This window comes from Ranitomeya variabilis, chromosome 8 (genome assembly GCF_051348905.1).
Source record: "Ranitomeya variabilis isolate aRanVar5 chromosome 8, aRanVar5.hap1, whole genome shotgun sequence".
In the NCBI taxonomy this organism is placed as follows: Eukaryota; Metazoa; Chordata; class Amphibia; order Anura; family Dendrobatidae; genus Ranitomeya; species Ranitomeya variabilis.
Window position 1 is genome coordinate 214999305 of NC_135239.1, and position 25274 is coordinate 215024578.

Below are 25274 nucleotides of genomic sequence, written 5' to 3' on the forward strand. Positions count from 1 at the left end.
CTGTCACCAGTGACAAATGGACGCGGGAGGAAGAGGAGCAGTCACCAGCGACACATGGATGCGGGAGGAAGAGGAGGCCGTCACTAGCGACACATGGATGCTGGAAGAAGAGGAGGCCGTCACCAGCGACACAACATGGACACGGGAGGAAGAGGAGGCCGTCACCAGCGACACAACATGGACGCGGGAGGAAGAGGAGGCCGTCACCAGTGTCACAACATGGATGCGGGAGGAAGAGGAGACTGTCACTAGCGACACATGGACGCGGGAGGAAGAGGAGGCCGTCGCCAATGACACAACATGGACGCGGGAAGAAGAGGAGGCCGTCACCAGCCACACATGGATGCTGGAGGAAGAGGAGGCCGTCACCAACGACACATGGATGCGGGAGGAAGAGGAGGCCGTCATCAGCAACACTGCATGAATACAGGAGGAAGAGGAGGCCGTCACCAGCGACACATGGACGCGGGAGGAAGAGGAGCAGTCACCAGCGATACATGGACGCGGGAGGAAGAAGAGGCCGTCACCAACTACACAACATGGACGCGGGAGGAAGAGGAGGCCGTCACCAGCGACACATGGACGCGGGAGGAAGAGGAGGCCGTCACCAGCGACACAACATGGACGCGGGAGGAAGAGGAGGCCGTCACTAGCGACACATGGATGCTGGAGGAAGAGGAGGCCGTCACCAGCGACACAACATGGACACAGGAGGAAGAGGAGGCCGTCACCAGCGACACAACATGGACGCGGGAGGAAGAGGAGGCTGTCACCAGTGACACAACATGGATGCGGGAGGAAGAGGAGGCCGTCACCAGGGACACAACATGGACACGGGAGGAAGAGGAGGCCTTTACCAGCGACACATGAATGCGGGAGGAAGAGGAGGCCGTCACCAGCGACACAACATGGACACGGGAGGAAGAGGAGGCCGTTACCAGCGACACAACATGGACAAGGGAGGAAAAGGAGGCCGTCACCAGCGACACATGGACGCGGGAGGAAGAGGAGCAGTCACCAGCGACACATGGACGCGGGAGGAAGAGGAGACCGTCACCAGCGACACATGGATGCGGGAGGAAGAGGAGGCCATCACCAGCGACACAACATGGACACGGGAGGAAGAGGAGGCCGTTACCAGCGACACAACATGGACAAGGGTGAAAAGGAGGCCGTCACCAGCGACACATGGACGCGGGAGGAAGAGGAGCAGTCACCAGCGACACATGGATGCGGGAGGAAGTGGAGGCCGTCACTAGCGACACATGGATGCTGGAGGAAGAGGAGGCCGTCACCAGCGACACAACATGGACACGGGAGGAAGAGGAGGCCGTCACCAGCGACACAACATGGACGCGGGAGGAAGAGGAGGCCGTCACCAGTGTCACAACATGGATGCGGGAGGAAGAGGAGACTGTCACTAGCGACACATGGACGCGGGAGGAAGAGGAGGCCGTCGCCAATGACACAACATGGACGCGGGAAGAAGAGGAGGCCGTCACCAGCCACACATGGATGCTGGAGGAAGAGGAGGCCGTCACCAACGACACATGGATGCGGGAGGAAGAGGAGGCCGTCATCAGCAACACTGCATGAATACAGGAGGAAGAGGAGGCCGTCACCAGCGACACATGGACGCGGGAGGAAGAGGAGCAGTCACCAGCGACACATGGACGCGGGAGGAAGAGGAGCAGTCACCAGCGACACATGGACGCGGGAGGAAGAGGAGCAGTCACCAGCGACACATGGATGCGGGAGGAAGAGGAGGCCGTCACCAGCGACACAACATGGACACGGGAGGAAGAGGAGGCCGTTACCAGCGACACAACATGGACAAGGGAGGAAAAGGAGGCCGTCACCCGCGACACACGGATGCGGGAGGAAGAGGAGCAGTCACCAGCGACACATGGACGCGGGAGGAAGAGGAGGCCGTCACCAGCGACACATGGATGCGGGAGGAAGAGGAGGCCGTCACCAGCGACACAACATGGACACGGGAGGAAGAGGAGGCTGTTACCAGCGACACATGGATGCGGGAGGAAGAGGAGGCCGTCACCAGCGACACAACATATACACGGGAGGAAGAGGAGGCCGTTACCAGCGACACATGGATGCGGGAGAAAGAGGAGGCTGTCACCAGCGACACAACATGGACACGGGAGGAAGAGGAGGCCGTTACCAGCTACACAACATGGACAAGGGAGGAAAAGGAGGCCGTCACCAACGACACTGCATGAATACAGGAGGAAGAGGAGGCCGTCACCAGCAACACTACATAGACACGGGAGGAAGAGGAGTCCATCACCAGCAACACTACATGAATACGGGAGGAAGAGGAGGCCATCACAGCATCATTACTTGGACGCGGGAGGAAGAGGAGGCCGACACCAGTGATGGATTCGGGAGAAAGAGGAGGCTGTCAATAGCAATACTACATGGACTTGGGAGGAAGAGAAGGCCGACACCAGCGATGGACTCGGGAGGAAGACAAGGCCATCACCAGCGATGGACTCGGGAGGAAGACAAGGACATCACCAGCGATGGACTCGGGAGGAAGACAAGGCCATCACCAGCGATGGACTCGGGAGGAAGACGAGGCCATCACCAGCGATGGACTCGGGAGGAAGACGAGGCCATCACCAGCGATGGACTCGGGCAGAAAAGGAGGCCATCACCAGCAATGGACTCGGTAGGAAAGGGAGGCTATCACTGGTGATACTACATGGACTCGGGAGAAAGAGGAGGCTCTCACCGATGATGTCTATAGTGAAGTATGGCTTTAGAAAGTACAAGGAAGCCGATGTTCTGGGGCTTTGTGGATCGTGGAGTCGTCTGTACTAAAGATTATAGTGAAATCACTTGACTTGTTTGGACCATTGGAGACATGAGAGGGTGTCTATCGGCCGGAGCCCTCCCTACAGCCACTAGTAACCGTATCCCATTGAACATTCCCCGTGGAGATTGGACGCACTCTCGGTCGGACACTTGTCACTATACTGTGTGACTGTCTCCCATTATCAGAGCCACACTCCTTTTCCTTTCGGTCGGTTACACATTTACTCGTCGGTTCTCATGAATCCTCTGGATCTGGTCTCAGTCTTTTGTCTTTTACCACCATTTGGTCCCCGGTGCCGCTCTGTGTCCCGCACCGGCCTGAGCTCTGCGCTGACGCTGCTTTCACCACTTCTCTGGGCTGGTCCCTGGGTCTTTGGCTCCCGAGCTTTGTGCTGCTCTTTGTGAGTTGCAGGACTCTGGTTGATATTGGGAATTTCGGTGCTGGGGTACGAGTTTTCTGAATAACGTTATTTCTTGGAGTGATCCCCATAATCTGCAGCCCCCTCCCCTGATCACTGCTGGATCACTAACACTTATACAGATGATTCTCACTAAATTAGATTATCAGTTAATTTATTTCAGTTCTTCAATACAAAAAGTGACTCTCCTATATTCTATAGAGTCATTACACACAGAGTGATTGATTTCACGTGTTTATTTATGTTAATGTTGATGATTATGGCTTACAGCCCTGTCCTGACCTCGCCGTATAGTTGCTGTTTAACCCCTTCATGACCGTGGGATTTTTCGTTTTTCCGTGTTCGTTTTTCACTCCCCTCCTTCCCAAAGCCATAACTTTTTTATTTTTCTGTCAATTTGGCCAGGTGAGGGCTTATTTTTTGCAGGACGAGTTGTACTTTTGAACGACATCATTGGTTTTACCATGTCGTGTACTAGAAAACGGGAAAAAAATTCCAAGTGCGGTGAAATTGCAAAAAAAGTGCAATCCCACACTAGTTTTTTGCTTGGCTTTTTTGCTAGGTTCACTAAATGCTAAAACTGAGCTGCCATTATGATTCTCCAGGTCACTAAGAGTTCATAGACACCTAACATGACTAGGTTGTTTTTGACCTAAGTGGTGAAAAAAAATTCCAAACTTTGCTAAAAAAAAAAAAAAAAATTGCGCCATTTTCCGATACTCGTAGCGTCTCCATTTTTCATGATCTGGGGTCAGGTGAGGGCTTATTTTTTGCGCGCCGAGCTGGCGTTTTTAATTATTCCAATTCGGTGCAGATACGTTTCATTTGATCGCCCGTTATTGCATTTTAATGCAATGTCGCGGTGACCAAAAAAACGTAATTCTGGCATTTCGATTTTTTTTCTCGTCACGCCGTTTAGCGATCAGGTTAATGCTTTTTTTTATTGATAGATCAGGCGATTCTGAACGTGGCGATACCAAATATGTGTAGATTTGATTTTTTTTTTATTGATTTATTTTGATTGGGGCAAAAGGGGGGTGATTTAAACTTTTATATATTTTTTTTTTTTTTCACATTTTTTTTTAACTTTTTTTTTTTAACTTTTGCCATGCTTCAATACCCTCCATGGGAGGCTAGAAGCAGGCACAGCCCGATCGGCTCTGCTACATAGCAGTGATCTGCTGTTCGCTGCTATGTAGCAGAAAATGAGGTGTGCTGTCAGCGCCGACCACAGGGTGGCGCTCACAGCTACCGGCGATCAGTAACTATAGAGGTCTCAAGGACCTCTATGGTTACTATTCTGAAGCATCGCCGACCCCCGATCATGTGACGGGGGTCGGTGATGACGTCATTTCCGGCCGCCCGGCCGGATGCGGTAGTTAAATGCCGCTGTCTGCATTTGACTGCGGCATTTAACTAGTTAATAGCGGCGGGTGAATCGCGATTTCACCCGCCGCTATTGCGGGCACATGTCAGCTGTTCAAAACAGCTGACATGTCCCGGCTTTGATGTGCGCTCATCGCCGGAGCCCTGCATCAAAGCGGGGGAGCTGACATCGGACGTACTATCCCGTCCGATGTCAGTAAGGGGTTAAAGTTTAGTCATTTTGTGTCTTGGTTATTACAGACTTGTGTTTTCTGTGTATATTAATCCTTCCTAGTTATATTGTAAGGTAACGGCACCATCTGCTGGCGATTTATTCTTTGCATTCTGGTGTAGTTTGCAATGTATTATGGGAAGTTCCCAGGGCATCGTGGGATTGTTCCTGTTGCATTCTGGTCTTATGACACTGTGAAAGGAACAGCAGCCATTGTTCCTGCATGGTGCGGAGGACAAACCATACCACTCGTTTTTCTGCATTATCCTTATAAACAGCCTGCTCTAAGCATAGTTGGTAAGTCGCTATCTGTGTGTTACAGTCCTGTGTTCATCAGTACGTTTGCTCCATTACATGGGTAATCATCAGCTTGTATATTACCTCATGTTACTGTGTATTGCAGACTATCTGGATTTTAGGCGCTGTACAGTTATATATTTTGAAATGCTGTTATTGGATCCTATAGTTTCACCCTTTCCTGTCACATAATCAATTATTATTATTATTATTTATTATTATAGTTATAATCAATAACAGAAGGTTACAACTTTACAGCCTCTTTTTCTTAAAGAAGACGGGGGTTTAGCTACATGTCTCATTACACACCGTGCTAACGTGTATGAGGATAGTATACAGCCAATGAAAACCCAAAAGTCATTATCTCAGTAAATTAGAATAATTAACAATAAACACCTGTAAAGGCTCCTAAGTGTTTATAAAGGTCCTTAGTCTGTTTCAGTCGCTCCACCATCATAGGGAAGACTGCTGACCTGACAGATGTCCAGAAGGCGTCACTGACACACTCCACAAGGAGGGGAAGCCACAAAAGGTCATTGCTAAAGAAGCCGACTGTTCACACAGTGCTGTATCCAAGAATATTAATGGGAAGTGGAAGGAAAAAGTGTGGTAGGAAAAGGTGCACAAGCAACCGGGAGAACCGCAGCCTGGAAAGGATTGTTCAGGAAAGGCCATTCAGTAATGTGGGGGAGATTCACAAGGAGCGGACGGCTGCTGGAGTCATTGCTCCAAGAGCCACCGCACACAGACGTGTCCAGGACATGGGCTACAAGTGTCACATTCCTTGTGTCCGGCCACTCATGACCAATAGACAACGCCAGAAGCGTCTTACCTGGGCCAAGGAGAAAAAGAACCGGACTGTTGTCAGTGGTCCAAGGAAGAGGAGACACCAGACCCCACAATGCAGACAAGCTGAAGGCTGCTATCAAAGCAACCTGGGCTTCCATAACCCCTCAGCAGTGCCACAGGCTGATCGCCTCCATGCCACGCCGCATTGCTGCAGTAATTGATGCAAAAGGAGCCGCGACCAAGTATAGATCGCATTTACTGAATATACATTTCCATAGGGAACATTTCAGATTTTAAAATCATTATTCAAGCTGGTGTTATAAAGTATTCTAATTTACTGAGATAATGACTTTTAGGTTTTCATTGGCTGAAAGCCATAATCATCAACATTAACAGAAATAAACACAGAAATACAGTAGATCACTTTGTGTAACGACTCTATAGAATACAGTCATGGCCAAAAGTATTGATACCCCTGTCAGATAATACTCAGTTTCTTCCTGAAAATGATTGCACACAAATACTTTGTTATTATTATCTTCATTTAATTTGTCTTAGGTGAAAAAACACAAAAAGAATTGTCCTAAAGCCAAATTGGATATAATTCCACACCAAACATAAAAAAGGGGGTGGACAAAAGTATTGGCACTGTGCGAAAAATCCTGCGATGCTTCTGTAATTAGTGTAATTAACAGCCCCTGTAACTTACCTGTGGCACCTAACAGGTGTTGGCAATAACTAAATCACACTTGCAGCCAGTTGACATGGATTAAAGTTGACACAACCTCTGTCCTGTGTCCTCGTGTGTACCACATTGAGCAAGGAGAAAAGAAAGAAGACCAAAGAACTGTCTGAGGACTTGAGAAACCAAATTGTGAGGAAGCATGAGCAATCTCAAGGCTACAAGTCCATCTCCAAAGACCTGAATGTTCCTGTGTCTACTGTGCGCAGTGTCATCAAGAAGTGTAAAGCCCATGGCACTGTGGATAACCTCCCAAGATGTGGACGGAAAAGAAAAATTGACAAGAGATTTCAACGCAAGATTGTGCGGATGTTGGATAAAGAACCTCAACTAACATCCAAACAAGTTCAAGCTGCCCTGCAGTCCGAGGGTACAACAGTGTCAACCCGTACTATCCGTCAGCGTCTGAATGAAAAGGGACTGTATGATAGGAGACCCAGGAAGACCCCACTTCTTACCCCGAGACATAAAAAAGCCAGGCTGGAGTTTGCCACAACTTACCTGAAAAAGCCTAAAACATTTTGGAAGAATGTTCTCTGGTCAGATGAGACAAAAGTAGAGCTTTTAGGGCAAACGCATCAACATAGAGTTTACAGGAGAAAAAAAGAGGCATTCAAAGAAAAGAACACGGTCCCTACAGTCAAACATGGTGGAGGTTCCCTGATGTTTTGCGGTTGCTTTGCTGCCCCTGGCACTGGACTGCTTGACCGTGTGCGTGGCATTATGAAGTCTGAAGACTACCAACAAATTTTGCAGCATAATGTAGGGCCCAGTGTGAGAAAGCTGGGTCTCCCTCAGAGGTCATGGGTCTTCCAGCAGGACAATGACCCAAAACACACTTCAAAAAGCACTAGAAAATGGTTTGAGAGAAAGCACTGCAGACTTCTAAGGTGGCCAGCAATGAGTCCAGACCTGAATCCCATAGAACACCTGTGGAGAGATCTAAAATGGCAGTTTGGAGAAGGCACCCTTCAAATATCAGGGACCTGGAGCAGTTTGCCAAAGAAGAACGGTCTAAAATTCCAGCAGAGCATTGTAAGAAACTCACTGATGGTTACCGGAAGCGGTTGGTCGCAGTTATTTTGGCTAAAGGTTGTGCAACCAAGTATTTGTCTGAGGGTGCCAATACTTTTGTCTGGCTCATTTTTGGAGTTTTGTGTGAAGTGATCAATGTTTTGCTTTTTGCTTCATTCTCTTTTGTGTTTTTTCATTTAAGACAAATTAAATGAAGATAATAATAACAAAGTATTTGTGTTTGCAATCATTTTCAGGAAGAAACGGAGTATTATCTGACAGAATTGCAGGGGTGTCAATACTTTTGGCCATGACTGTATATGAGATTGTATTGAAGAAATGAAATAAATTCACTTTTTGATGATATTCTAATTTATTGAGAAGCACTTGTAGCAATTTTCCTTCTACCTTTGCTGATTATGGAGACATTTTAGTGTTTTCTCCTATTTCTGGTATGTTTGTGAAATGAAATATTCTTGTGACCGAATTTATGCTTCAGTAAAAGTTTGTGTATTTGGCTCTGAAATGATGATGTACATATCAAGCATAACACTGGGTGTACAGGGTCAGTTATATGGGGTCACACATCTTATTACATGGGGTGCACATGGTCATATATAGGGTCACACACGTGTTATTACATGGGGTGTACAAGGTCACATGGGGTCACATCTTATTACATGGGGTGTACAGGGTCACTTATATGGGGTCACACTTATTACATGGAGTGTACAGGGTCACATATGAGGTCACACACGTCTTATTGCATAGAGTGTAAAAGGTCACATATGGGGTCACATACGTCTTATTACATGGGGTGTACAGGGTCACACACATCTTATTACATGGGGTGTACAGGGTCACTTATATCAGGTCACATAAGTTATTACATGGGGTGTACAGGGTCACTTATATCAGGTCACATAAGTTATTACATGGGGTGTACAGGGTCATGTATGGGGTCACACAGTTATCACATGGAGTGTACAGGGTCACATGGGGTCACACACGTCTTATTACATGGGGTGCACAGGGTCACCACCTTATTACATGGGGTGTACAGGGTCACTTATATGGGGTCACACACTTATTACATGGAGTGTACAGGGTCACATATGGGGTGACACGTCTTATTACATGGGGTGCACAGGGTCACACGTCTTATTACATGCTGTATACAGGGTCACTTATATCGGGTCACACACTTATTACATGGAGTGTACAGGGCCACATATGGGGTCACACTCATTACATGGGTTGTACAGGGTCACATATAGGGTCACACAAGTCTTATTACATGAGATGTACAGGGTCACTTATGGGGTCACACGTCTTATTACATGGGGCGTACAGGGTCACTTATGGGGTCACACACGTCTTATTACATGGGGTGTACAGGGTCACTTATGGGGTCACATGTCTTATTACATGGGGCGTACAGGGTCACTTATGGGGTCACACGTCTTATTACATGGGGCGTACAGGGTCACTTATGGGGTCACACACGTCTTATTACATGGGGTGTACAGGGTAACTTATGGGGTCACATGTCTTATTACATGGGGCGTACAGGGTCACTTATGGGGTCACACGTCTTATTACATGGGGCGTACAGGGTCACTTATGGGGTCACACACGTCTTATTACATGGGGTGTACAGGGTAACTTATGGGGTCACACGTCTTATTACATGGGGCGTACAGGGTCACTTATGGGGTCACACACGTCTTATTACATGGGGTGTACAGGGTAACTTATGGGGTCACACGTCTTATTACATGGGGTGTACAGGGTCACTTATGGGGTCACACACGTCTTATTACATGGGGTGTACAGGGTAACTTATGGGGTCACACGTCTTATTACATGGGGCGTACAGGGTAACTTATGGGGTCACACGTCTTATTACATGGGGCATACAGGGTCACTTATGGGGTCACACACGTCTTATTACATGGGGCGTACAGGGTCACTTATGGGGTCACACACGTCTTATTACATGGGTTGTACAGGGTCACATATAGGGTCACACAAGTCTTATTACATGAGATGTACAGGGTCACTTATGGGGTCACACACGTCTTATTACATGGGGTGTACAGGGTAACTTATGTGGTCACACGTCTTATTACATGGGGCGTACAGGGTCACTTATGGGGTCACACACGTCTTATTACATGGGGCGTACAGGGTCACTTATGGGGTCACACACGTCTTATTACATGGGTTGTACAGGGTCACATATAGGGTCACACAAGTCTTATTACATGAGATGTACAGGGTCACTTATGGGGTCACACACGTCTTATTACATGGGGCGTACAGGGTAACTTATGGGGTCACACGTCTTATTACATGGGGCATACAGGGTCACTTATGGGGTCACACACGTCTTATTACATGGGGCGTACAGGGTCACTTATGGGGTCACACACGTCTTATTACATGGGTTGTACAGGGTCACATATAGGGTCACACAAGTCTTATTACATGAGATGTACAGGGTCACTTATGGGGTCACACACGTCTTATTACATGGGGTGTACAGGGTAACTTATGGGGTCACACGTCTTATTACATGGGGCGTACAGGGTCACTTATGGGATCACACACGTCTTATTACATGGGGCGTACAGGGTCACTTATGGGATCACACACGTCTTATTACATGGGGTGTACAGGGTCACTCATCAGGTCACACAAGTCTTATTACATGAGGTGTACAGGGTCACTTATGGGATCACACACGTCTTATTACATGGGGTGTACAGGGTCACTCATCAGGTCACACACGTCTTATTTGACATTAGATCATATCGGAAGCCTCAAAGCTGCAGATTTGGGGTCCGTGTCCCCTTCGTTCATGGCTCTTGATTCACACGCGCCCAAAGTATCTCTGATAGGCCGGGTAGAAGCCGACCCACTCTGACAGCTGATCGCAGGGCCGGTAGTTCTCACACTGCTCCATCTTTATCTCCAGAGGAGACTTTATTCTCTGAAAGACCCTAAAATACAAGAAAGAGAACGATGAAAAGAATGTTAGGAGTTGTCATTCTCCGCCAGCAATAAAAAATGTCTTTCACTCTTTTGGGGAAAGCAGGTGACAGCTATTATGGCCGCTGTGGCACTTCAGCACTTTTATCGCTTGTTGTCCAGATTTTTCCAGACTTTTTCACAAAGATTCTTGTATCACTCCCATCATCACGGGCCTGAAAAGCTGATAATGTACTGTCCGTCATACACCCAGGATGGATCACCCTCATCATCCCTGACCCCAGGAGCTAACAATCTACTCTCTATGCGAAGTGGAGTGTAAGAGGAGACCATGAGAATGTGGGGAACCATCGGGGCTCACACTGGACAGACCCGAGTCCCTGTGAGCACAGTATTGGGTTCAGCGACCCGTCACAAGCCTTACCTTTCTAAAAAGTCATAGGAGCGCCGGTGCCTCTTGATGACGGAGTTTGCTGCGCTCCGCGACATCAGGACATCTTAAACGGAAAGAAAAACGCAAAGTAAATATGAAGGCGATGGACAAACGTGACGACGGGTCGGAGAGCAGACGGAGAGCTACGTTGTCATGCTCGCGCCCAGACTGGTTGGCGCGGGTGTGCGGGGGAGTGGCCCCACTGGACCACAGACCAAACCTCCCTGGAAGGGGCGTAACTAAGTAGCTTCCTAGGTGTTCGCTGGAGCCTCTGATGGTGAGGTCAGACTTGTGCAATAGGAAGCTTCCAGGTACCACTCCAGGGTGGAGTCTGGTTGTGGCTGCTGATCCCACCGGGGAACGGAACATAGACAAGCAAGCGGGCACGGCTGGCACATAGGCAGGCAGACGGGTACAACAGGAACACTGTCAGGCAGGCGGGCACGGCTGGCTCTCTGGTAGGCAGGCGGGCACGGCTGGCTCTCTGGCAGGACTGGTGGACAAGACTGGAACACTGGAAGAACCGGTAGGGACCGGTCAGCAGGCAGGTATGTAGAACGGGTAAGAACCTGTTCAGACACGAGGACCTAGGAATAAGTAGATAAAGACCGCAAGAGCGGATAGGAGCTGCGGGAGGGGTCTCTGCAGCAAAGCTGAGCAGAGCCACAAAGAATGTGGAGAGAAGCTGCAGCAAGGGATAACTGCAACAGCAGAAGATAAGCTGAGTAGAAAGGAGCAGAAACGCAGAAGTGAGGAGCAGAGGTAAAGTCACAAAGGTTCAGAGCAGGCAGAGCTGCAAGAGTGCGGAGTGAAAGCAGACTGAGAATACAAGGAAAGACAACAGGGAAGGAAGCCAAAGACTAGGAGACCGAGGTAAGACTAAGTACAGACAAGGCAATGGAACAAGACACAAGGACAAAGACACTGGGACCAGGATATTCTGCCTCCTGGTGGGCGGACAACAAGACCAAGGAAATAACACAGAGAATCCTCCAGAGAGGGAGTAACTCAGAGCAAGGCCAGGCAAACTCAGAAGCAAGACACTAACTGAGCTAACACATTGCACAGGCCCAGAACACTGGGTGGAACTGCACTATATACTGGAGGCCTCCTGGCAATTGGTCAGGAACAGATTGGACAGATGCACCTGATTCCTATAAGAACCAGAGAGTTCAGGCGCCGCCCCTCTATACACAGAACCATGAAGCATGCAGAGAGCAGAGACATAGAACATGGAACTGGCATAAAACAGAAACCACATCATGGCCTGGAGCAGTGGGTAAGATAGTGTGAGAAATGCGAGGCCATGCCGTGATGCCAGCAGAGTTGTTACATACATGGTGGAAAAGAGCTGAGACCTCAGCAGCACAGAGCATTTCAGCACAGGAGTGTGCCGTTTACAGGAGATCATAGGGAAGAAGTCACATAGCAGAAGGAGCAGGGTCCTTCAGCGGCACAGAGCAGTTCAGCACAGGAGTGTGCCGGTTATAGGAGGTCATAGGGAAGAAGTTACATAACGGAAGGAGCAGGGTCCCTCAGCGGCACAGAGTATTTCAGCACAGGAGTGTATCGGTTATAGGAGGTCATAGGGAAGAAGTTACATAACGGAAGAAGCAGGGTCCCTCAGCAGCACAGAGCATTTCAGCACAGGAGTGTGCCGGTTATAGGTCATAGGGAAGAAGTTACATAATGGAAGGAGCAGGGTCCCTCAGCGGCACAGAGTATTTCAGCACAGGAGTGTACCGGTTATAGGAGGTCATAGGGAAGAAGTTACATAGCAGCAGGAGCAGGGTCCCTCAGCGGCACAGAGCAGTTCAGCACAGGAGTGTGCCCGTTATAGGAGGTCATAGGGAAGAAGTTACATAATGGAAGAAGCAGGGTCCCTCAGCAGCAGAGCATTTTAGCACAGGAGTGTGCCGGTTATAGGAGGTCATAGGGAAGAAGATACATAAGGGAAGGAGCAGGGTCCCTCAGTGGCACAGAGTATTTCAGCACAGGAGTGTGCTGGTTATAGGAGGTCATAGGGAAGAAGTTACATAACAGAAGGAGCAGGGTTCCTCAGTGGCACAGAGCATTTCAGCACAGGAGTGTGCCAGTTATAGGAGGTCATAGGAAAGAAGTTACATAACGGAAGGAGCATGGTCCATCAGTAGCACAGAGTATTTCAGCACAGGAGTGTGCCGGTTAGGCCGGGGTCACACTAGCGAATTGCATCCGATGCGAGAGCATCAGATGCGATATGCTAATGACACTCGGCTCCTGCTCTGCTGCGTGCGGGAGCCGAGTGTCATGCGTCTGTGCTCCGAGCCTCTCGCAGAGAGCGGATCGGAGCACAGCTGCAGAGGAGGCGGAGAAATGAATTTTTCCATCTCCATTGCCTGGATCAGCGTATAACGCACTTTACTCGGATGATATCTGAGTGATGTGCGTTGTCTCACTCGCACCCATAGGCTTATATGGGTGCAAATGAGCAGAGACTCGGCCGAGTGTCGGTGACAGTTGCAGCATGCTGCGATTTCACTCGCACACTGAAAACGGCCGAGGAAAAAAACGGTTATGTGAGCTGCCCCATAGAGGGATACTGGTCCGAGTGCTATGCGATTTTTTTATCGCATAGCATTCGTCCGTATTACACTATAGTGTCACTCCGGCCTTATAGGAGGTGATAGGGAAGAAGTTACATAATGGAAGGAGCAGGGTCCCTCAGTGGCACAGAGTATTTCAGCACAGGAGTCTGCCGGTTATAGGAGATCATAGGGAAGAAGTTACATAATGGAAGGAGCAGGGTCCCACAGTGGCACAGAGTATTTCAGCACAGGAGTGTGCCGGTTATAGGAGATCATAGGGAAGAAGTTACATAATGGAAGGAGCAGTGTCCCTCAGAGGCACAGAGTATTTCAGCACAGGAGTGTGCCGGTTATAGGAGATCATAGGGAAGAAGTTACATAATGGAAGGAGCAGTGTCCCTCAGAGGCACAGAGTATTTCAGCAGAAAAATGCATTGATCTTTTATGTTAGGATGGTTACCTTGATCATTTAACAACTTCCTTGAATTTCCATCTGGGGGATCATCACCTGCAGGAAAAAGTAAAAAATAGTTACAGTCTGCAGTGTAATATTAGAAATATTAAAATATAAGAGAAGGTTTAGCTGCCTGATCATAAAGGGAGAAATGGAGGCCGGACCCAGCGCTCAGACTAGATGTAAAAATGTGTTCTGGCCACATGATGGCGCTGGAGCGAATCAAAGACGTCACAGTGTAAGGCTATGTGCACAAGTTGCAAACTTGACTGGAATTTTCTGTGCAGATTCTGAATTTCTTGACAGAAAACGCAGGTGAGAATCTGCACCTTTTTTCGGTATGTGCACACGTTGCAGATTTTTGTGCGGATTTCTTCCTTTTTTTACCCCTGTGGATTTCTATTATGGAATGGGTGCAGAAACGCAGCAGATCTGCAAAAAGAATTGACATGCTCCTTTTTTGAATCTGCTGCGTTTTCCGTGCAGATTTTTCCGCACTATCAGCACAGCATTTTTTTTTGCCATTGATTTACATTGTACTGTAAGGGTATGTGCACACGTTGCGGATTCTCTGCGGATCCGCAGCGTTTTTTGAGATGCAGAAACGCTGCAGATCCGCAATTGATTTACAGTACAATGTAAATCAATGAGAAAAAAAAATGCTGTGCTAATGGTGCGGAAAATCCGCTGCGGAAACGCTGCAGTTTAAAAGAAGTAGCACGTCACTTCTTTTTTCTTGAATCTGCAGCGTTTTTGTACCCACTCCATTATAGAAAACCGCAGGGGTAAAAACCGCAGCAAGTCCGCAAGAAAACCGCAGCAAAAACGCACAAAAAAACGCTGCGGAACCGCACATAAAACCGCAGGTGCGTTTTCTGCCAGGAGAGACAGAATCCGCACCAGAAATTCCTAAGCCGAATCCGCAACGTGTGCACATAGCCTAAATCACTTGCGGAACTGCGTTTCTGTGCGGAAAAAAAAGCTGCAGATCTGCAGGAAATCTGCAACGTGTGCACATAGCCTAAGGCTGCTTTCACACATCAGTTTTTTTCAGTCAGGCTAAATCCAGCGTATTTTGAAAAAAAAACGGATCTGGCAAAAGTTGCCGCCGGAACCGTTTTTTTTTCTCATAGACTTGTATTAACGACAGATTGCCTCACGTTTCTCTCCGTTTTTTTTTGCCGCATCCGTCGAAAATTTGTTTACCAGCGGCCGGAGAAAACGAACATAGTAAAGTTTTTGTGTCCGTCAAAAAACCGGACAGCGACGGATCTGGCGTTTGCTATAATGGAAGCTTATGGCGCTGGATCTGTAAAATGACTGATCCCGGCACCAGATTCCGTTTTTTTGTAAACTGAGCATGTTTTAAATCTCTCTCTCATCAGCTGGTCCCCGGATATCAGCTAGTCAAAAAAACGGATCCGTTGTATCAGTTTTTCACAATTTGCGACGGATCCGTTTTTTCAACATTCGCCAGATTGAGCCTGACAGCAAAAAACTGATGTGTGAAAGTAGCCTAAGTCAGTCAACAGTGTGCAGCCGAGCCGTGTATCTAATCCAATCCTGTGTGATACTGTCTGCTGAGCTGTATCTAATCCTCTCCTGTGTGATACTGACTGCTGAGCCGTGTATCTAATCCTCTCCTGTGTGATACACTCTGCTGAGCCGTGTATCTAATCCTCTCCTGTGTGATACTGTCTGCTGAGCTGTGTATCTAATCCTCTCCTGTGTGATACTGTCTGCTGAGCCGTGTATCTAATCCTATCCTGTGTGATACTGACTGCTGAGCCGTGTATCTAATCCTCTCCTGTGTGATACTGTCTGCTGAGCCGTGTATCTAATCCTATCCTGTGTGATACTGTCTGCTGAGCCGTGTATCTAATCCTCTCCTGTGTGATACTGTCTGCTGAGCTGTGTATCTAATCCTATCCTGTGTGATACTGTCTGCTGAGCCGTGTATCTAATCCTCTCCTGTGTGATACTGTCTGCTGAGCTGTGTATCTAATCCTCTCCTGTGTGATACTGACTGCTGAGCCGTGTATCTAATCCTCTCCTGTGTGATACTGTCTGCTGAGCTGTGTATCTAATCCTATCCTGTGTGATACTGTCTGCTGAGCCGTGTATCTAATCCTCTCCTGTGTGATACTGACTGCTGAGCCGTGTATCTAATCCTATCCTGTGTGATACTGTCTGCTGAGCCGTGTATCTAATCCTCTCCTGTGTGATACTGACTGCTGAGCTGTGTATCTAATCCTCTCCTGTGTGATACTGTCTGCTGAGCCGTGTATCTAATCCTATCCTGTGTGATACTGTCTGCTGAGCCGTGTATCTAATCCTCTCCTGTGTGATACTGTCTGCTGAGCCGTGTATCTAATCCTATCCTGTGTGATACTGTCTGCTGAGCTGTGTATCTAATCCTATCCTGTGTGATACTGTCTGCTGAGCCGTGTATCTAATCCTCTCCTGTGTGATATTGACTGCTGAGCCGTGTATCTAATCCTCTCCTGTGTGATACTGACTGCTGGGCCGTGTATCTAATCCTATCCTGTGTGATACTGTCTGTCGAGCCGTGTATCTAATCCTATCCTGTGTGATACTGACTGCTGAGCCGTGTATCTAATCCTATCCTGTGTGATACTGACTGCTGAGCCGTGTATCTAATCCTATCCTGTGTGATACTGTCTGCTGAGCCATGTATCTAATCCTATCCTGTGTGATACTGACTGCTGAGCCATGTATCTAATCCTATCCTGTGTGATACTGACTGCTGAGCCATGTATCTAATCCTATCCTGTGTGATACTGACTGCTGAGCCATGTATCTAATCCTATCCTGTGTGATACTGACTGCTGAGCCATGTATTTAATCTTATCCTGTGTGATACTGTCTGCTGAGCCGTGTATCTAATCCTCTCCTGTGTGATACTGACTGCTGAGCCGTGTATCTAATCCTCTCCTGTGTGATACTGACTGCTGAGCCGTGTATCTAATCCTATCCTGTGTGATACTGACTGCTGAGCCGTGTATCTAATCCTCTTCTGTGTGATACTGTCTGCTGAGCCGTGTATCTAATCCTCTCCTGTGTGATACTGACTGCTGAGCCGTGTATCTAATCCTATCCTGTGTGATACTGTCTGCTGAGCCCTGTATCTAATCCTATCCTGTGTGATACTGACTGCTGAGCCATGTATCTAATCCTATCCTGTGTGATACTGACTGCTGAGCCATGTATCTAATCTTATCCTGTGTGATACTGTCTGCTGAGCCGTGTATCTAATCCTCTCCTGTGTGATACTGACTGCTGAGCCGTGTATCTAATCCTCTCCTGTGTGATACTGTCTGCTGAGCCGTGTATCTAATCCTATCCTGTGTGATACTGACTGCTGAGCCGTGTATCTAATCCTCTCCTGTGTGATACTGTCTGCTGAGCCGTGTATCTAATCCTCTCCTGTGTGATACTGACTGCTGAGCCGTGTATCTAATGCTATCCTGTGTGATACTGTCTGCTGAGCCGTGTATCTAATCCTCTCCTGTGTGATACTGACTGCTGAGCCGTGTATCTAATGCTATCCTGTGTGATACTGACTGCTGAGCCGTGTATCTAATCCTATCCTGTGTGATACTGTCTGCTGAGCCGTGTATCTAATCCTATCCTGTGTGATACTGTCTGCTGAGCTGTGTATCTAATCCTGTCCTGTGTGATACTGACTGCTGAGCCGTGTATCTAATGCTATCCTGTGTGATACTGACTGCTGAGCCGTGTATCTAATGCTATACTGTGTGATACTGACTGCTGAGCCGTGTATCTAATCCTCTCCTGTGTGATACTGTCTGCTGAGCCGTGTATCTAATCCTCTCCTGTGTGATACTGACTGCTGAGCCATGTATCTAATCTTATCCTGTGTGATACTGTCTGCTGAGCCGTGTATCTAATCCTCTCCTGTGTGATACTGACTGCTGAGCCGTGTATCTAATCCTCTCCTGTGTGATACTGTCTGCTGAGCCGTGTATCTAATCCTATCCTGTGTGATACTGACTGCTGAGCCGTGTATCTAATCCTCTTCTGTGTGATACTGTCTGCTGAGCCGTGTATCTAATCCTCTCCTGTGTGATACTGACTGCTGAGCAGTGTATCTAATCCTCTCCTGTGTGATACTGACTGCTGAGCAGTGTATCTAATCCTCTCCTGTGTGATACTGACTGCTGAGCCGTGTATCTAATCCTATCCTGTGTGATACTGACTGCTGAGCCGTGTATCTAATCCTATCCTGTGTGATACTGTCTGCTGAGCTGTGTATCTAATCCTCTCCTGTGTGATACTGACTGCTGAGCCGTGTATCTAATCCTCTCCTGTGTGATACTGTCTGCTGAGCTGTGTATCTAATCCTATCCTGTGTGATACTGACTGCTGAGCCGTGTATCTAATCCTCTCCTGTGTGATACTGTCTGCTGAGCTGTGTATCTAATCCTATCCTGTGTGATACTGACTGCTGAGCCGTGTATCTAATCCTCTCCTGTGTGATACTGTCTGCTGAGCTGTGTATCTAATCCTATCCTGTGTGATACTGACTGCTGAGCCGTGTATCTAATCCTATCCTGTGTGATACTGTCTGCTGAGCTGTGTATCTAATCCTCTCCTGTGTGATACTGACTGCTGAGCCGTGTATCTAATCCTATCCTGTGTGATACTGACTGCTGAGCCGTGTATCTAATCCTCTCCTGTGTGATACTGACTGCTGAGCTGTGTATCTAATCCTCTCCTGTGTGATACTGACTGCTGAGCCGTGTATCTAATCCTCTCCTGTGTGATACTGACTGCTGAGCCGTGTATCTAATCCTCTCCTGTGTGATACTGTCTGCTGAGCTGTGTATCTAATCCTATCCTGTGTGATACTGACTGCTGAGCCGTGTATCTAATCCTCTCCTGTGTGATACTGTCTGCTGAGCTGTGTATCTAATCCTATCCTGTGTGATACTGACTGCTGAGCCGAGTATCTAATCCTATCCTGTGTGATACTGTCTGCTGAGCCGTGTATCTAATCCTCTCCTGTGTGATACTGACTGCTGAGCTGTGTATCTAATCCTCTCCTGTGTGATACTGACTGCTGAGCCGTGTATCTAATCCTCTCCTGTGTGATACTGTCTGCTGAGCCGTGTATCTAATCCTATCCTGTGTGATACTGTCTGCTGAGCCGTGTATCTAATCCTCTCCTGTGTGATACTGTCTGCTGAGCTGTGTATCTAATCCTATCCTGTGTGATACTGACTGCTGAGCCGAGTATCTAATCCTATCCTGTGTGATACTGTCTGCTGAGCCGTGTATCTAATCCTCTCCTGTGTGATACTGACTGCTGAGCTGTGTATCTAATCCTCTCCTGTGTGATACTGACTGCTGAGCCGTGTATCTAATCCTCTCCTGTGTGATACTGTCTGCTGAGCCGTGTATCTAATCCTATCCTGTGTGATACTGTCTGCTGAGCCGTGTATCTAATCCTCTCCTGTGTGATACTGTCTGCTGAGCCGTGTATCTAATCCTATCCTGTGTGATACTGTCTGCTGAGCTGTGTATCTAATCCTATCCTGTGTGATACTGTCTGCTGAGCCGTGTATCTAATCCTCTCCTGTGTGATACTGACTGCTGGGCCGTGTATCTAATCCTATCCTGTGTGATACTGTCTGTCGAGCCGTGTATCTAATCCTATCCTGTGTGATACTGACTGCTGAGCCGTGTATCTAATCCTATCCTGTGTGATACTGACTGCTGAGCCGTGTATCTAATCCTATCCTGTGTGATACTGTCTGCTGAGCCATGTATCTAATCCTATCCTGTGTGATACTGACTGCTGAGCCATGTATCTAATCCTATCCTGTGTGATACTGACTGCTGAGCCATGTATCTAATCCTATCCTGTGTGATACTGACTGCTGAGCCATGTATCTAATCCTATCCTGTGTGATACTGACTGCTGAGCCATGTATCTAATCTTATCCTGTGTGATACTGTCTGCTGAGCCGTGTATCTAATCCTCTCCTGTGTGATACTGACTGCTGAGCCGTGTATCTAATCCTCTCCTGTGTGATACTGACTGCTGAGCCGTGTATCTAATCCTATCCTGTGTGATACTGACTGCTGAGCCGTGTATCTAATCCTCTTCTGTGTGATACTGTCTGCTGAGCCGTGTATCTAATCCTCTCCTGTGTGATACTGACTGCTGAGCCGTGTATCTAATCCTATCCTGTGTGATACTGTCTGCTGAGCCCTGTATCTAATCCTATCCTGTGTGATACTGACTGCTGAGCCATGTATCTAATCCTATCCTGTGTGATACTGACTGCTGAGCCATGTATCTAATCTTATCCTGTGTGATACTGTCTGCTGAGCCGTGTATCTAATCCTCTCCTGTGTGATACTGACTGCTGAGCCGTGTATCTAATCCTCTCCTGTGTGATACTGTCTGCTGAGCCGTGTATCTAATCCTATCCTGTGTGATACTGACTGCTGAGCCGTGTATCTAATCCTCTCCTGTGTGATACTGTCTGCTGAGCCGTGTATCTAATCCTCTCCTGTGTGATACTGACTGCTGAGCCGTGTATCTAATGCTATCCTGTGTGATACTGTCTGCTGAGCCGTGTATCTAATCCTCTCCTGTGTGATACTGACTGCTGAGCCGTGTATCTAATGCTATCCTGTGTGATACTGACTGCTGAGCCGTGTATCTAATCCTATCCTGTGTGATACTGTCTGCTGAGCCGTGTATCTAATCCTATCCTGTGTGATACTGTCTGCTGAGCTGTGTATCTAATCCTGTCCTGTGTGATACTGACTGCTGAGCCGTGTATCTAATGCTATACTGTGTGATACTGACTGCTGAGCCGTGTATCTAATCCTCTCCTGTGTGATACTGTCTGCTGAGCCGTGTATCTAATCCTCTCCTGTGTGATACTGACTGCTGAGCCGTGTATCTAATCCTATCCTGTGTGATACTGACTGCTGAGCCATGTATCTAATCTTATCCTGTGTGATACTGTCTGCTGAGCCGTGTATCTAATCCTCTCCTGTGTGATACTGACTGCTGAGCCGTGTATCTAATCCTCTCCTGTGTGATACTGTCTGCTGAGCCGTGTATCTAATCCTATCCTGTGTGATACTGACTGCTGAGCCGTGTATCTAATCCTCTTCTGTGTGATACTGTCTGCTGAGCCGTGTATCTAATCCTCTCCTGTGTGATACTGACTGCTGAGCAGTGTATCTAATCCTCTCCTGTGTGATACTGACTGCTGAGCAGTGTATCTAATCCTCTCCTGTGTGATACTGACTGCTGAGCCGTGTATCTAATCCTATCCTGTGTGATACTGTCTGCTGAGCTGTGTATCTAATCCTCTCCTGTGTGATACTGACTGCTGAGCCGTGTATCTAATCCTCTCCTGTGTGATACTGTCTGCTGAGCTGTGTATCTAATCCTATCCTGTGTGATACTGACTGCTGAGCCGTGTATCTAATCCTCTCCTGTGTGATACTGTCTGCTGAGCTGTGTATCTAATCCTATCCTGTGTGATACTGACTGCTGAGCCGTGTATCTAATCCTCTCCTGTGTGATACTGTCTGCTGAGCTGTGTATCTAATCCTATCCTGTGTGATACTGACTGCTGAGCCGTGTATCTAATCCTATCCTGTGTGATACTGTCTGCTGAGCTGTGTATCTAATCCTCTCCTGTGTGATACTGACTGCTGAGCCGTGTATCTAATCCTATCCTGTGTGATACTGACTGCTGAGCCGTGTATCTAATCCTCTCCTGTGTGATACTGACTGCTGAGCTGTGTATCTAATCCTCTCCTGTGTGATACTGACTGCTGAGCCGTGTATCTAATCCTCTCCTGTGTGATACTGACTGCTGAGCCGTGTATCTAATCCTCTCCTGTGTGATACTGTCTGCTGAGCTGTGTATCTAATCCTATCCTGTGTGATACTGACTGCTGAGCCGTGTATCTAATCCTCTCCTGTGTGATACTGTCTGCTGAGCTGTGTATCTAATCCTATCCTGTGTGATACTGACTGCTGAGCCGAGTATCTAATCCTATCCTGTGTGATACTGACTGCTGAGCTGTGTATCTAATCCTATCCTGTGTGATACTGACTGCTGAGCCGTGTATCTAATCCTCTCCTGTGTGATACTGTCTGCTGAGCCGTGTATCTAATCCTCTCCTGTGTGATACTGCCTGCTGAGCTGTGTATCTAATCCTCTCCTGTGTGATACTGTCTGCTGAGCTGTGTATCTAATCCTATCCTGTGTGATACTGACTGCTGAGCCGTGTATCTAATCCTATCCTGTGTGATACTGTCTGCTGAGCCGTGTATCTAATCCTCTCCTGTGTGATACTGTCTGCTGAGCCGTGTATCTAATCCTATCCTGTGTGATACTGACTGCTGAGCCGTGTATCTAATCCTCTTCTGTGTGATACTGTCTGCTGAGCCGTGTATCTAATCCTCTCCTGTGTGATACTGACTGCTGAGCAGTGTATCTAATCCTCTCCTGTGTGATACTGACTGCTGAGCAGTGTATCTAATCCTCTCCTGTGTGATACTGACTGCTGAGCCGTGTATCTAATCCTATCCTGTGTGATACTGACTGCTGAGCCGTGTATCTAATCCTCTCCTGTGTGATACTGACTGCTGAGCCGTGTATCTAATCCTCTCCTGTGTGATACTGTCTGCTGAGCTGTGTATCTAATCCTATCCTGTGTGATACTGACTGCTGAGCCGTGTATCTAATCCTCTCCTGTGTGATACTGTCTGCTGAGCTGTGTATCTAATCCTATCCTGTGTGATACTGACTGCTGAGCCGTGTATCTAATCCTCTCCTGTGTGATACTGTCTGCTGAGCTGTGTATCTAATCCTCTCCTGTGTGATACTGTCTGCTGAGCCGAGTATCTAATCCTATCCTGTGTGATACTGACTGCTGAGCTGTGTATCTAATCCTATCCTGTGTGATACTGTCTGCTGAGCCGTGTATCTAATCCTATCCTGTGTGATACTGACTGCTGAGCCGAGTATCTAATCCTATCCTGTGTGATACTGACTGCTGAGCTGTGTATCTAATCCTATCCTGTGTGATACTGACTGCTGAGCCGTGTATCTAATCCTCTCCTGTGTGATACTGTCTGCTGAGCCGTGTATCTAATCCTCTCCTGTGTGATACTGTCTGCTGAGCTGTGTATCTAATCCTATCCTGTGTGATACTGTCTGCTGAGCTGTGTATCTAATCCTATCCTGTGTGATACTGTCTGCTGAGCTGTGTATCTAATCCTCTCCTGTGTGATACTGACTGCTGAGCCGTGTATCTAATCCTATCCTGTGTGATACTGTCTGCTGAGCCATGTATCTAATCCTATCCTGTGTGATACTGTCTGCTGAGCCGTGTATCTAATCCTCTCCTGTGTGATACTGTCTGCTGAGCTGTGTATCTAATCCTGTCCTGTGTGATACTGACTGCTGAGCCGTGTATCTAATCCTCTCCTGTGTGATACTGACTGCTGAGCTGTGTATCTAATCCTATCCAGTGTGATACTGACTGCTGAGCCGTGTATCTAATCCTCTCCTGTGTGATACTGACTGCTGAGCTGTGTATCTAATCCTATCCAGTGTGATACTGACTGCTGAGCCGTGTATCTAATCCTCTCCTGTGTGATACTGACTGCTGAGCCGTGTATCTAATCCTCTCCTGTGTGATACTGACTGCTGAGCCGTGTATCTAATCCTCTACTGTGTGATACTGACTGCTGAGCTGTGTATCTAATCCTCTCCTGTGTGATACTGACTGCTGAGCAGTGTATCTAATCCTCTCCTGTGTGATACTGACTGCTGAGCCGTGTATCTAATCCTCTCCTGTGTGATACTGACTGCTGAGCCGTGTATCTAATCCTCTCCTGTGTGATACTGACTGCTGAGCCGTGTATCTAATCCTCTCCTGTGTGATACTGACTGCTGAGCTGTGTATCTAATCCTCTCCTGTGTGATACTGACTGCTGAGCCGTGTATCTAATCCTATCATGTGTGATACTGACTGCTGAGCCGTGTATCTAATCCTCTCCTGTGTGATACTGACTGCTGAGCTGTGTATCTAATCCTCTCCTGTGTGATACTGACTGCTGAGCCGTGTATCTAATCCTCTCCTGTGTGATACTGACTGCTGAGCCGTGTATCTAATCCTCTCCTGTGTGATACTGACTGCTGAGCCGTGTATCTAATCCTCTCCTGTGTGATACTGACTGCTGAGCCGTGTATCTAATCCTCTCCTGTGTGATACTGACTGCTGAACTGTGTATCTAATCCTATCCTGTGTGATACTGTCTGCTGAGCCGTGTATCTAATCCTCTCCTGTGTGATACTGACTGCTGAGCCGTGTATCTAATCCTATACACCTCACACCGGTATCTCGGTGATTTCTCAGCCCCTTTATACTCTTTGCAGCCTTTTGCCGTTTTTGTGGAAACATTTCATCTATAAGTTACAGAATCCATCAGAGGCCAGAAATCTGCTCCACAGTCGTGTAATTGGGGGAGAGACGAGCGACACGAGGGATGGGAAAGAGGGAAACGACGAGAACGTGCAGTCCTGCAGGATAATCAGTACAATCTATTACTCCCTGTTATCAGCCATGACAGTGCTGCCCCATGATCCCCTCTGCTATAAGCTCTGGTCTTTCCGGTGACGGCGCCTTTAATATCAGCGGTTCTCACCTTTCAGGGCGAGGCATCCGGCCATTATCCCCAGCAGGGAGAGGACCATCAGCTTCTTCATGGCGGCCGGTGTCACTTTTCTGGGCTCAGCTGTGATCTGCGTCCTCCTTATCTGGTGTCTGCTTTGTATTATGGCTTCTTATATAATAGCGGCTTTTATTCTTTGTTCCCACAGCCAAATTCTTGGGGTGTCAGCTCATTCTTGGATGGGGTTATGGATGTCGTGGCCTTTCAGGCGCATTCATAAAGTCACACGGTCCCTGGGCTCCGGATCCTGGCGCTCTCAGTATCCAGCAGGATTCCAGAATATCATGTATCGCTGTCAGTCCGATCCGTCCTAATGTATAATGCTGCCATACAGTGCTGCCATACAGTGCCTACATACAGTCCTGCCA

The 25274-nt window shown here is 47.8% G+C and overlaps 1 protein-coding gene across 1 annotated transcript; it reads right to left on the reverse strand.

Annotated features, from left to right (window-relative positions):
• Nucleotides 1-7956: 7956 nt before the first annotated feature.
• On the reverse strand, nt 7957-25063 carry LOC143787846 (osteocalcin-like). The gene is made up of 5 exons (XM_077276951.1): nt 24880-25063; nt 14148-14195; nt 11112-11184; nt 9638-10698; nt 7957-8407 (listed from the first exon to the last, which is right to left on the reverse strand). The coding sequence occupies exons 1-4, from the start codon at nt 24938-24940 to the stop codon at nt 10569-10571; spliced, it is 312 nt and encodes a 103-aa protein (XP_077133066.1). The 5' UTR covers nt 24941-25063; the 3' UTR covers nt 7957-8407; nt 9638-10568.
• Between the last annotated feature and the right edge of the window lie 211 nt (nt 25064-25274).